General features: G+C 43.5%; 1 protein-coding gene across 1 annotated transcript; it reads right to left on the bottom strand.

Annotated features, from left to right (window-relative positions):
- Positions 1 to 1,353: 1,353 nt before the first annotated feature.
- ING2 (inhibitor of growth family member 2) lies at positions 1,354 to 13,814 on the bottom strand. Its single transcript, XM_055315656.1, has 2 exons — positions 13,357 to 13,814; positions 1,354 to 8,860 (listed from the first exon to the last, which is right to left on the bottom strand). The coding sequence occupies exons 1-2, from the start codon at positions 13,526 to 13,528 to the stop codon at positions 8,190 to 8,192; spliced, it is 843 nt and encodes a 280-aa protein (XP_055171631.1). The 5' UTR covers positions 13,529 to 13,814; the 3' UTR covers positions 1,354 to 8,189.
- Positions 13,815 to 14,086: the final 272 nt, after the last annotated feature.

A 14,086-nucleotide genomic window follows, 5' to 3' on the forward strand; every position in this document is an offset into this window, starting at 1 on the left:
CTGGGGTCCTGGGATCGAGTACTGCATGGGGCTCCCTGAAGGGAGCCTGCTTTTCCCTCTGCCTCTGTGTGTCTCTCATGGATAAACAAAATCTTTTTAAAAACAGAACAAAAACAAACAAAACAAAAACAAAAAAAACCCAGCAATTTGTCTACCTTAACCCCTTACATAAAATAGTACCCTTAGCTACTATTTTGCAACTCACTCTGAGTTAACCACTTGTTATTTAAGTAGGTGCTACAAACTCTCTGACACATAAAGTACTTCTTTACAAAAATGCTTTACCAAGATCCTAAACTCACTCTTATTAGCTTACAAGGATCAAAGTCTTGTTTTCAGATTTTCGAATAACATGAAAGTGATCTACAAAGTTTTTAAATCTCTCAATCTCAGATAATTAAGCACTGGATCTACAATGGAAAGAGAACTCTAATTTCAGATGGATTTTAATAAAGACTTAAATAGAAAAAATCATTGACATCCTTTTTTTGCCTTTCTCTACTAAAGTTTATGTTCCACTGTGCAATCAGAAAAGTTCTAGATTGTCAGTTTTACTGAATTACACCTCAAATTTAGCCAGAATCATTCCAAAGTAACACAAAACTGATGTAGATGTAGAAAATTTTCAGTGTAATACTCAAGCATCATAAATTCAAAGCCAAAGCTACTATGAACCTTTTGTAGTAACTTCTCTGTCGCTATTTTGCTATAGTTTATAATGGCTTTTCTTAATCGGTAAGAATTGATTTTTTTTTCAGGTTGGTGAGAAATGCAAATTTATAGCCAAAAAACAAAACGTACTCTAAAGACCATAGGGGGATATTTTTGACAGCTGAGAGATTTACCATGTCTCAGGAAGGCACAAAAGTAGCAGTAAAAGTCTGTCTTAAAGGCTTGGCAGTCCTATCCCTCCCTGGTAAGTGCAACAGCAGGTGGTTCTTTCTGTATCCAAACTTTTCCTTCCTATTGCCGGTATGATCCCATATCACTAGTCTAAAACCTGAATCTTTGGAGAGCAAACCAGAGCTGGTTGGCCTAACACCTTTGTTTCTATGTGGGAAGTTTCTAAGATTAATGTACTATATAAATAAATTAAGGACTCTGGTCAAAGTAATTCAATTTTGCTGTTCAAAGCAAGGAGATAGCAAAACACTGCCATCTGAACACAGTCAAAACCAGGGGCGGGATGAAGGGGGCGGAATCCACATATTTAAAAAACCAAAACCATACATTAAAGCTCAAGCACTAGATCCTCTCTTAGAATGTATTTATTTTTAAGCTAGACACACATTTAACCAAATGCTTTTCCAGTGCTAGGCAGGCGGGTTTAGAAGCAAGGAAGGACGAAAGTCATTAAAAGCAGCCACATTTATTTTTAAAACTAGGCTGAGGCAAGTGCAGTGCTAACAGGCCTCCACACTGGGGCAAGATTGAAGGATATCCTCGGAGGTAAACCCGGTGCTGAGTCAAAGGATGAAGACATCAAATCTTCGTTTATGTCATACACCATGTCAAAAAAGGATTGAAGGACACATTTAAGAAGGCAGGACCATTTTTATCTAATACCATGAAAAATGTGAAAGATGACTTGAGCGTGTATGGGCCCAAGACTACCCTCCCCCATCCCAAAACACACTGCAACACCCAAAACCTCCATCTTTCAGTGTTAGGACATGTTGGTGTCACCTAATTCATAAGTAAATTGGAATTTGGGGGGATTCTTTTACAATGAAGATCTCCGAATCAAGAATCCATTAGCCAGTGCAACTAAGGAAATTATCTGGAAAATTGTAAGGTTTTTTTTTTTTCAAGGCTGGAATGCCAGGCCCCTCAAAAGCGACTATAGACAAGGCTGCCTGTGACATCTCTCTGCTCGCTGAGTGGTGTTGCTGGAGCTGCAGGTTTTTTTTTTTTGTTTTTTTGTTTTTTTTTTTAAATCCTGAGATTTAAAAACTGACGAGTCCAGAAACTTAGTGGAGTCAGGATAATGTTGGTTAATCTAATACTGATGTGGGTAATGTTGGTCAGTTCCTGAGGGAAGGTTTACAGAGACCTTGATTACGAGGCACAGTCCATCTGCACGCATGTAGGTAGATAGATGCCTTAGACATGGGAGTGTTTCTGTTTTATATTCAAAGTTGAGAAACTGCAGTAGTTAATCTTCTGTTGCTTGAAGTGTGTCCCAGGGCCAGATGGTAAGGTAGTCCTCAAAATTCTCTTTAAATCCGTTTGGTTACACTCATGCAGAAAGACTTGATTTGGTGTTTTTATGTCTTTTTACCCTTACCTAATAGTATTTATTAATCACACTTTTTAAAAAAGGAGAGTAGATTGGGGGCTGTTGTCACAGCAATACTCCATAGCTAGAATTTAATAACATTGCTGTGCTTTCGTTATATTCTAAGGTAATCCAGTCAAAGTGATAATAATAATTTCCCACTTAGCGAAGTGACGTGCTTCCTTTTAAAAATAAAATTGACATCAAAAAGTGAGTCATTGTAAAGAAACGTTCTGAGTAAGGAATCCTTTTAAATATAAAATTAGAATGGGATGTGGACCTGGCAAAAAAACCAACAAGATCCTTCTAGTGTCTGAAGTGTCGAAAACCCTGCGTTAAAGTCCAGTTACCATTTAAAAATAAATTGACATCAAAAAGCGAGGCGTTGTAAAGAAAACGTTTTGAGTAATACTTTTAGATATAAAATTAGAATGGGGTGTGGAGATGGCGAAGATCCATCAAGATCATTCTAGTGTCTGTTTTTTTTTTTAATTTTTTTTTTTTTAGTGTCTGTTTTAAAGTCCAGTTAGCACATACGCAAGCTAAACACTGTTATTTTATAAACTCCCCAGTTAGTAAGTTTGTGAACAGGAGAACTCTTTGCTAATGATGTTAAGGGATGTGAATAGTGTTAACCACGTTTATAGCATAACCATGTCTTAAATCACTGGTTTTGCAGCTGAGCGAACTGCAGGCCCAGGAGGAGGACAAGTGAGCCAGCTGAGACCCGGAGAAATCCACATCCCTGGAATCCTCAGGGCACGCACTGCCCTCACATACACGGAGATAAAGGGCCTCTGGTCTCTCTGATTGACGTACGGAGTTTAGGCAACACAGTGAGGGTAATTTCAAGGTACCTTACACCTTAGTTAAAACAGATTTTCAATGACATCAAACTATAAGCACCTGATGGAGGAAAGGCTGAGGGTGGGTCAGGCTTATTTCTACCCCCACTGCTCCTTGAAGATGGGCTCCTCTCTATTTTTGGGGGTGCGGTGGGGGGGCCGAGGACCGATCCCGCCAAGGAAGCCACCTACTGGGCATATAAAAAGGACAGGGGATCCGCAATTTTTCTAGCTCGCTATGGGGATATTTTGAAATTTTGTTATTTTGGCCGTTCTCTTTTTTCCTGCCTGCATCCCGGCAACAGAATGAGTTACCAGTTCGTTTGAAGTTATGCCAAAAGGCTCCCGGGGACCTGCAGCTCTGCCTGGCCTTGCCGGTCCACTCCCCGTCCTCCCCAGGGCTCCCAGGGCCTGGCTCGCTCTGCAGATTTCCAGCATCCCTGTCCCTTCCCCGGCTCAGCCCCGCGCGGGCAAAGTGGCAGCTGTTAGAAGGGAATGATCTCATTTTCCCCCCATACCGAACCCAGCCAGCTATCTACATTCACTCCTGGATGCTTCCAGAACCTAAGCACCACCACATTACAACGATTTTTGTTTTGTCCTCATCCCTGTTTTATTCCCGAGGACTGAAAGCAGCACCTTGTAAAGTAATAGGTGTATGAGAAATATTTTAATATAAAAGAGTTGTAACCCCGTCTTCCTTTTTGATGCAGGAGCTAGAACTGTCCCCGTGGCTGAGATGAACCCCTCACGGGTGCTGGTTCTCACTCATCCCCTCCCGCCTATTCAGATTTCTCTCCTGCAATAACCCACATCTCCTGACAGCAAATGTCTGTCCCCTTCTAATGGAATATTCCAGTTGGCATACGATGCTATATTGTCTCCTTGAGTTAAAATCCTCCCTAAGCTCACCCACACCCTCAGCTACACCCTTGCTCCCCTTTACATCAAAACTTGAGTTGCCCTGGGGCACCTGGGGGGGCTCAGTCGGTTAAGCTTCTGTCTGCCTTCTGCCTTTGGCTCAGGTCATGATCCCAGGGTCCTGGAATCGAGCCCTGTGGGGGGCTGCTTCTCCCTCTCCCTCTCCTCTGCTCCTGCTTTCTGAAATAAAATCTTTAAAAAACAACAAAAAAAACTTTTGTCCGCAACTGCTGATTCTACTTCTGTCCCCTTCTGCTCCCAACCCACTCCAAGCAGCTCCTCATCCCCAAACTCACAGCCTGTTAACTCCGCAATTCTCCCAACCTAGTGACTCATGGTCATCCTATTTGAGCAGCACTTGAATGAGTGACCATTCCTCTCTTGAAACATGTCACTTTCATCCTGGTGTGTCACATTTCTCTGCTTTCCGTCACGGAGAGATCTGAAGTCTCCTCTGCTGGCTCCCCTTCCAAATGTTTTAGTGCCCCACGGCCCACCCCACCCTCTTCTGGACCTACGTGGCTGCTACTCAAGCTGTGGGTTCCCGGCCAGCATCATCATCAGCCCCACTGAGGAGCCTGTTAGAAATGCAGTTTCTCGGGCCCCACACCAGACCTACTGATTCCGAATCTGTTAACAAAAACAGGGGACTCTCAGCCACATTAAAATTTCAGAGGCACTCAACTGTTTACAAGTGATTTCAGTCACAAGGCTTTAAACTCTATTCATAGGCTAACTCCCAAATGTTTAGCTCCCTCCCGCAATCCCATGCTGGATTTTAGGAGAAAGTCAAACCCAAATGCAAACAGAAATCTTAATTTTTCCCCTCAAGCCAAAAAACCTGAGTCGTTCTCTTTGCTTTCTAATTGCTGGGCCAAAATCCTCCTGTTGCCAGTTGTTGAAGATGCAGAGTCCTACCATCCTGGTCTAAGCTTTCAGTATTTCTGGTGCAAGGACTTTTTTTTTTTAAGATTTTATTTATTCATGAGAGACACACAGAGAGAGGCAGAGACAGGCAGAGGGAGAAGCAGGCTCCTTGAAGGGAGCCTGATGTGGGACTTGATCCCAGAACTCTGGGATCATGACCTGAAGGCAGATGCTCAACCACTGAGCCACCCCGGCGTCCCTGGTGCAAAGACTTCTAAAAGAATCTCTGGACACTCCCTATTTTCATCAAGGCTCCCTATGATACACATTACATGTAGCATGATCGGAGTGATCTTCAAAGAACTCTTCAATATAAACTCACTTATGAACTCTTCAGTATAAGCCCTTCCCAAACTTCCCACTATGGCTTTCAAGAGTCAAGTTTTCTAGTCCCTTCCACACTGTGTCAAGTGCTCTAGTCAAACTGACAAGCTGGTTTTACTCTTCCCTCCCTTAAACTTCCTTATTTCCCTCTAGTCTCAGCTCAAAAGTCACTTCCCTCCAGAACTTTAATCACCGTAATTCTCACCTCCCTTCCCAACTGTTGTGTTATGGGGCTTTACTCCCCTCCTACAGTCACCTACCATCACATATATCTGGCTCCCCACCAAAACGTCTGGCTTATGAGCAAGGACTTTTTAAATCACCACTGCTTAGAAACAGTGCCCAGCATAGAAGAAGCACTCAAGTGTTGAGTCTTCAGTGTTAGCAGACCACTGGGGGCAAGGGACAACCTCCTGTGTATCCATCAGATATGTACTTATATCTGACCTTACATATAGGTCTTATAGATATATAGGCCTTATAGATATATAGACCTTATATGTGCTTCAGAGTCATATAAATCTGGATGTAGAGAAGCCACCTACAGTTTTCAATAGGTTCAAATCATAATATGGCAGTTCTAAAACTTCTCTGTATATTAGAATCACCTGGGGATTTAACAATTCTAATGCTTCAGCCACATTCCAGATGAATTAGATCACAATTGCTGGGCGTGGGACACACGTATCTGTATTTCTTGAAGCTTTTGAGGTAATTCTACTGGTTTATAGCATGAGTTGATAACCATGGTATGAGCCAGCATATGAAATCTAGAATACTTAAAAGAGAAATCCTAGTCAAAATGTTATGCAAACTTAAGACATTCCCATGTGATATCGAAAACAAACAATTCATAAAAATAAAACTGTCTCAAACATTAGGTCTTAAGGAGAGCGCATCTTCCAGAATTTTCCATGTCTGTTTTCCTATCAAGCCTAATCCAAATTTGGGTACTTTTATTATGAAGTGGGGTTTTTTCCTTCATATGCTGAGAGAAATTTAATGTATGAAAAAGTGTTGACTTCTACACAGTCACATCTGAAAGCTTTTGGAGACTTTGCACATATGGATATTTTTAATGGTGTCAGGTAAAGAGCTCATCCTAGTAATAAGGATGTAATCACTAAGACAAAATGCTGTATTCTCAAGAGAGAAAAGAATTTTTTTTTTACAACTCAACTATGTTACAGTAAAATAAATTCTTCATCATGCTGTCTAATATTTCTCGCTCAAGAAGCAATATAACCAACTGGTTCCAGTCATCAAGCAAAATATCCTTAAGACAGAAGTTAATCAACTGTTGTGCATTTACCTGTCTCAAATATCAACTTTAAACCGTCTTCATATCTCAGAATGACGGACAAAATTAACAAAAGAGAAAAACAATTCATTTGATTATTAAAATCCTCACTATAGTGCAAATACTATAGATTTCAAAAGAACCTTGGACATAGTTAAGCCAACCTCATATTACAGATGAATAACCTGACACCTAGATGAGGTGAAATAACATGCCTAAAAGTCACACAGGAGAGCTGGAAGAGAAAAAAAAAAAAAAAAAAACTTTTTTTTTTTTTTCCAAACAAGCAGACAGAATTTTTCACATGTTAATCAAAAAGAATCAAGATCATCAGATTAGGAAGAAATGAGGAATAAAAAGTATGTTACACATAGATTTAAAGAACTAGTCAATCTGCTGCCCCCTCCCCCAAAACCAAAAAATTCTCCGAATATATGTTCGTATATCCATCAATATGCTTACCCTTAAAATATCAGAATCTCGGAAAATTCAATTTACAAATACATTATTAATTGCATTGTTATAATGAAATTAGTTCATTAAACGTGAAAACATCAAACAGCACCAATACCAGAAAGTTAAAGTGAATACACTATTACTTAAAATAATATATAATCACTGATTGGGACAGAAATCAACTATAGCCACTAGCAAAACTATTTCAACTCCTGTTTGATGTAAAGGCAATATTTTAAAGACCAGTCTGCGCCCTTTTTCCCACTGGCGGGCCTGTGGCTAGGCATCGCAGAAGTGGGTCACGTGGAAAATGTTATTAAATAAGATGCATTTTTTAAAATTGCTCAACCTTGAACCATGATACTGCATAACCCCAAATTTTCCAATATAAGCCAATGGCACCATTTTTGGTATCCTAACTATGCTTAGCTGTCCCAATTAAAACAAAACAAAACACAACTCCCTTATTAAGCACTAGGTTAAATGGGTCTATGATGCAGCAGCAAGGCATTTACAAATGGGCTACTGACAGTGTATCAAAATGCTACTAAGGAAAATACAGCAGCAAATACTCTAATAAGAGCACATTATTCCACATGGAATCCCAAATTATTCTTATCTCTAGCTCCTGAGATTCTTGGAAGACTAGAGATGAACAAGTGTATGTATAAATGGGGCTAGGGAGAAAGAAGCTCTGAATGTAGTGTTCATATTTTAAATTACCCAAGATAATTTGAATGCTTACAGAGAACTCCAACTGTATCTAAATTTTTTAAAGCCCATAGAACTAAAATGCTAGCAAAACTTTGGTGTTTACCCAAAAAACAGCTTTGTAGTTTTAAATGAAAATGAAATAGGCATGGTTTGTGAAGGTTTTATAATGTTCACACCACCCTCTCCCTATTCCCTGCTCCTTTCATCAGGTGATCTAAAGACTACCTGGTTTAAAATATTTGGTAATTCAGTGCAGAAAATTAAGGTCACAGACAAAGTACAACAACTTTTAATACACCATTAATACTAATGATTAAAAATTATTGCATAGTCTTATGCATTTACCCTAAAACATTTTCTGAAAGTAAATTCTGAAAGAATTATATAAAAGACAAATAACCTTTTAAAACGTGGATGGCATTTACTACCTCGATCTTCTATCCTTTTTTGCCTTGTCAGTACTTTTGTCCATTGTTTTCTCATTATCTCCCCTGCACTTTGGGCAATACCACTTCCCCTTTGGTTTATAGGTAAGCGAAACACACGAAAAGTGAAACCATTCAATTGGACACTGTTCATTGTCACATCCGATCATTTCCCCATAAGACACTTGGTTACACAAACAGTATGTAGGTTCATTGGGATCTATTGCAAACTCAACAGGTGATGCTTCCCTTTCCTGCTTGGCCTTGGAGCGTTTCTTTTTCTTGGCTGACTTGGATTTCTTTTCCTTAGGTGGCTGATCATCACAGTCTTCAATCCCATTCGTCATGTGACATAAATCACGGCTTTCACTGGTTCGCTGTCTGCGGGGTCTTCTCGAAGATCTTTCTGGTTGGCTGGAATCCATCTTTCCCTTATCCGAGGCCCGTTCACCTTCAGCAGGATCTTGAAAACACTGTGAATGCAACTCCATTTGCCTTGCCCGATTTTCCACCAATTCGAGCATCTGCGTGACAATCTGAATTTTTTCATCTCCCAATTCTTGACTATTGATTAATGCTCTCTGGAGATGCTGCTGTAGGCGTTTTTTCTGGTTTGAATCATCTTCTTTCTTATATTTTTCATAGACATCATCAATTTCCTTTAATGTTTCTAAAAATGTAAGAGAAAATCAGAACATTTGTGCATTAGCACATATAATATTTTTTAAGTTAGCTATCTTTCACAGAATTGGTAAAGTTGAATGAACTCAAATCATAAAACCACACTCCTCTTGGCAGGTATACATTAAAAAACATTAATTCCCACAGAAAAACCGTATGTTATCCAATATGAAAGCATATTTAGAAATAAACTAGTAAGAATACAAAGCTTTCTTTTTAAATTTTATTTATTTAAACAGCTTTCTAATACTCATTAATCTATATTTAAAAGGATAAGAACAGTGCCTGGCTGGCTCAGTTGGTAGAGTGTATATGACTCTTGATCTCAGGGTCATGAGTTCAAGCCTCATAATAGGCACTGAGCTTACTTTAAAAAAAAAAAGGATAAGAAGAAATGTGTGCACTAATTAGTACTCAAACTATTTTATTTACATGGGCAAGAACACTGTATGCCACTTTACAGTCTACCTAGTAAAGTCACCTATATTTCATTTGAACCTCAAAACGACACTAATAATCTACATGCCAGTCTTCAACTGTTAAACTTAGGTTCTAAAACTAGGCTACAGATAGATTACTGTCCAACTGTGTTTACAGGACTCCAGAGAGACATTACACCTTTACTTTCATATCATACCCCTGGACACTCTTAAACAAAGCAGACACAAGTTAACTTTTCCCACCATTTTAGTTTTAATGGCTCTTTTATTTTACCATATGGGAGATTCTGAAAACCAAACTATTTCCAGAGTAGGTTTAGGTTCAGATTCTGGCATCAACTGACTAAGCTACTAACAAAATTATAGTAAAGTCAGCACTGGATCACTCTGCTTTTGTAGATAACTCAGCAGTTGGTTTTAAGCTTTTTGAACTGCTGATTTTGGTATTGTATAGCGTGTGGCACACAATTTAAATCAATTAAAAATGTCTGAGTCACTATAAAGTATAAAAAGTCTAAAAATATAGTTCCAGATGTCACCAAAAATTTACATAAGATTGTTTTTTATTCAGATCTGTTCTATTTCTTGTCCTTACAAGATATAAAGCTATCTAGAAGAGTTGTCTTACTAAAGGTGGGGGAACAAAAATTAATTTACCACACCACGTGGCATATCACGGTTTTATATTCTAATAGTACTACCAGCACATGACATTCCATTGTTTTACCTTCCAATATTATCAATGATAACAACAGAAATGTTAGACAAGTGCATACACTAGGGCTGTCTGCAAGAATGGTTAACACAAAGCAAGTAGTCAATACAACTCTTATGAATTAACTCCTCCCTAGAAATTATTAAGTACTCACACTTGATGGATAACTGCTTAAGTTATCCATGGGATACATGACAAAGTGCTACCACACATTTGAGGGTACTCATACCTGCATAGCATATTTTAAAACAAAGGTTTTTTTAGCCCATTTCTAGCCCATTTGCCCAGCTCTGTACGTAGGTGGCTTTCCTAAGAATATCACTTTTCTCCAGGAAAAATAATTATATATTTTCCCCTCAGACATAAAACTTGAGGATTAAAAAATAAACGTAAACCTTAAGCCTTATTTAAATATTCTGTACCTATCTATCAGGAGTTAGAAGCTAATGATGTCATACAGGCACACTGATGCTGTACATGAGAAAAATTCACATTTCTAGGACACCTTAATTACGTAATGAAAGAAGAGAGGAAACTAAGACCGACTAAGCCCCTTTTATGTGTTAAGGATTTTCTCATTTAATCTCCAAAGCAAGCTCAATGAGGAAGGTATGTATAATTTCTGTATGTGAAGAAAATGAAGGTCAAGAGGTAACAACCCTAGACTTTGAACTCTGCCAGGTATGTACACCTGGCTCTGCTGTTTAAGCACTTTCTACTAAGCTCCACGGAAGGCACTTGAAATTAAGTATTAATTTTTAGTTCAATGGTTATTTACTCAAGAAATTACAAACAAGAATACCGGAACAAATATTGAAGTTCTCTAATAACCATATCCCATAACAAATACTTTTTTCAATTGTGAAACTGTTGTCTTCATTTCCCTATTTTTAAAAGTTTTTAAGGCTACTTTTAAAGATTCTTCAGTAATTTCTGAAACTGTCTCAAATAGATAGGAGAGAAACTTTTTTGACTTCCTATATTTTATATCACTAAATACTGCGGTAAGTATCAAACGCAAAAACAGAAAATACATAAGAACTAGCAAAGAAATAAAAAGCATATGAAGTTGGATCCCGGAGCACACAAGCACATAAAGCTATTCAACATAAAACTGTGCAAGTGGAGCTTTGTAAGCATGGGCACAGACTGAAAACTAGATCCTTGTTTTTATATTAATCTTGAAAGTCACCAATCTTAATGGAGCCGAAAACATTTATAATCTCTCGATCTCTTAAAGCTTAATAGTGTTTCTCATGTTACCAAAGCCACTCAGGACAATTCTAGATGGTCAGGATGGCAGATTTCCCTGTAACCAATTTTCCCTCCCAATTCAAATGAAAATGGCTGAACTCTTGTAAATAGGGGTCCTTAAGGAAATGTAAAAATATGCAGTCTTTACAAACAAACTTCGCAGAGTTACTATTTGAAAAACAAAAAATGTTCAATCTACAATTCTTAAGCACACGTGTATCATCTTAGGCTACAATTCACGTCTGTGCTCCATGTCTGCAGAAAACACCTTGGGGGGGGGCTTTTATCAAGTAAGTTTTAATAGAAAATTAATAATGGTACAAAAACAAGGATGTGCGCGAGAAGTAACCATCCTACTTCCCCACCTACTTAACTGAACAAGTCACTTCAATTCCTCGTGAATTTTAACTTGTCTGTAAAACAAATGTTTACTTCATAGGATTACTGTGAGATAATGTTCTGGACCTGGCACAGCGATGATACACGGTAGGTAATCACTATTTCATTCTCTCCCCCTCACAGAGACCGGTCCTATCAACAAGCCTATCGTGTGGGTTACGAAGGCAGAAATAAAGTATAGATTCGGAAACACAGAGACACCTAAATATCCTAACACGCTGCAGGCCAGCAAATGTCACCCCAGAAGTGGGTTCCTTTGAAACTAAATCGTAAGATTAGTGACCGGTCTAGAAAAGAGGACGGGGTCCCAAGTCATCCTATTGAAGTCCGTACGGCTGTCTCCACATCACGTCCAAGGTCTAGTCCTCGATCAGGGTCATTAAACGCAAAACAGTTCCCCATATAAATTTCTCCCCTCCTAGTGGCAGACGAAAGGTCCACCAATACTGGATGGCAAATGATACGCTCTGTCGGAAAGCGGGACTCCCTGCCTTGGGTTCCCTGGGTCTGACCACGGAGGGTCGTTTTTGCCTCATCACTCAAACTTGCCGAAGGAGGGACCCGCGGGTTGAGGGACGCCAGGCGGTTGCCCAGTCAACCACCCACTTCCGCCTGCGGCCCGGAAGTGACGCAAGCCCCGGAGCCTACGCGGGACCAGGGTCCGCGACGATCCCGGTAGCTGAGCGTTTCTTCGTCCTGAGTGGTTCAGAAAGGGTCGAAAAACCACGACAAACACGTCCCAAACCTCAGCACTGACCCTGCTGGTTAGGAGCTAAGGTCCGCAAGGTTCCGACAGCGCCCCGCCAGCCAGCTCCGCCCAAGCCTTCCCGCGACCTGCCATTTTCGAGGCGGGCGGCAGCGCGCCCGCCCGCGCCCCGCCCACGTCCTACGTCACGCCCCAGGCCCCGCCCCCAGGGCCGGGAGGCCCTCCCCGCCACACACACACCCCTCTGCCTTCCCCCGCCGGGACCCCTCCCCTTTTAACCATTTGGCTGTAGGCGCCGGGGAAGGGCCGCGGCCCGGAACTTTCCCTGGGGCGGGAGAAAGGGAACGTACTCGGTGCCCGAGCCCCGAGCCGGAGCGCCGAGGGAGGGACCTCCCCGAGTCCGCCTTCGCGGCCCTCTCTTGCTGCTCCCCCGCCCCCCCCGCACGTTCCAATGCATCTGCTCCCGGGGTGGGGGCCGGAGGGGCGGGGGGGGGAAAGCCAGGCCCCGGAGACCAGCGGGAGCCCGGCTGCGGCCGGCCGCTCACTCCCTCCACCCCCCGCCCGCTGCACGCTCCCTCGCCGGGGCTGGAGGGTCTGCGGCACGGGGCAGGCAAGCGCCGGAACAAATGCTGCTTAAAATGGCTGATTCCTCCGCACACCAGCTGCAGCCGCTGGGTCTGCAGCGGGGGCTGACGAGCGGCCCCCACCCCCACCCGCGATACCCCACAGAAGTCCTCGCCGACCGCGGCGGGGGGAGGGAGGGCCGCGAGCCCAGCCTCCAGACCCGCTCCTCCGTCCCCCTCCGCCGAGCCCCTCCGTGCGCTCGGGGGGCGGGGGGGGCCAGCAGCAGGGTGGGGGGGACTGTCACAGGAGAAATGGAAAGTGGCACTTCCCCGGGCAGGGCAGGCTCGGAGCGACGGCGCCCGCAGGCCGGCGGGAGGACCCGCACTCGCAGCCGCGCGGCCCCCTACCTTGATATTTGTTGTCCAGCTCTCGGAGCACAGACACGTTCCTCTGCATGTCGTGGGGCAGCGACTCCACGCACTCGAGGTAGTCCTGCACGTAGCAGGTGAGCAGCCGGCTCCGCTCCCCGGTCAGGAGCGCGGCCGACGAGTAGAGTTGCTGCTGCTGCTGCCCTAACATCCTGCCGCCGCCGCTGCTGCTCCTCGCCGCCGCCGCCGCCGCCGCCTCCGCATCCAGCAGCCACACATGCACCAGCCACGGCCGCCGCGGCTCCTCTGCTCGGCAGCTCGGCAGCCCGGCGCCGCGGGGACGCCGGCAGCCGCTCGGGAGGGCACCGCCGAGTCCCCCGATCTCCACTCCCCCCAAAAGCAGCCCTCACTCCCCGCCCCCGCGGGAACAAGCCCAGGGGCGGGGCGAGAGCGGGGCTCCCTCCTCTTTCCCCTCCCTCCCCAGGACTAGAGCAGCGGGGATCCCCCGGCGGAGCTGGCGCCGCGGTCCCCGGCGTGGACACCGCCGCCCCCCGCGGAGCCCCCGGCGCTAGCAATGCCGTCCCGTAGCCCGGGTCCCCATGACAAGCCCCTCGCCGCCCCCCTCTCCTCGCAGTCGCCCTCCGTGCCTGTCGGAGAGTCTCTCACTGGACTGCCCCCGCCCCTCCGCCTGCGGCCGCGTCTGCGCCTGCGCAGGACCCGCTCCTAATAAGGCCGGGGGCCCGCCCCTACCGCCCTACCGGAGGGTTCG

This window comes from Nyctereutes procyonoides, unplaced genomic scaffold (assembly GCF_905146905.1).
Source record: "Nyctereutes procyonoides isolate TBG_1078 unplaced genomic scaffold, NYPRO_anot_genome, whole genome shotgun sequence".
NCBI classification, from domain to species: Eukaryota; Metazoa; Chordata; class Mammalia; order Carnivora; family Canidae; genus Nyctereutes; species Nyctereutes procyonoides.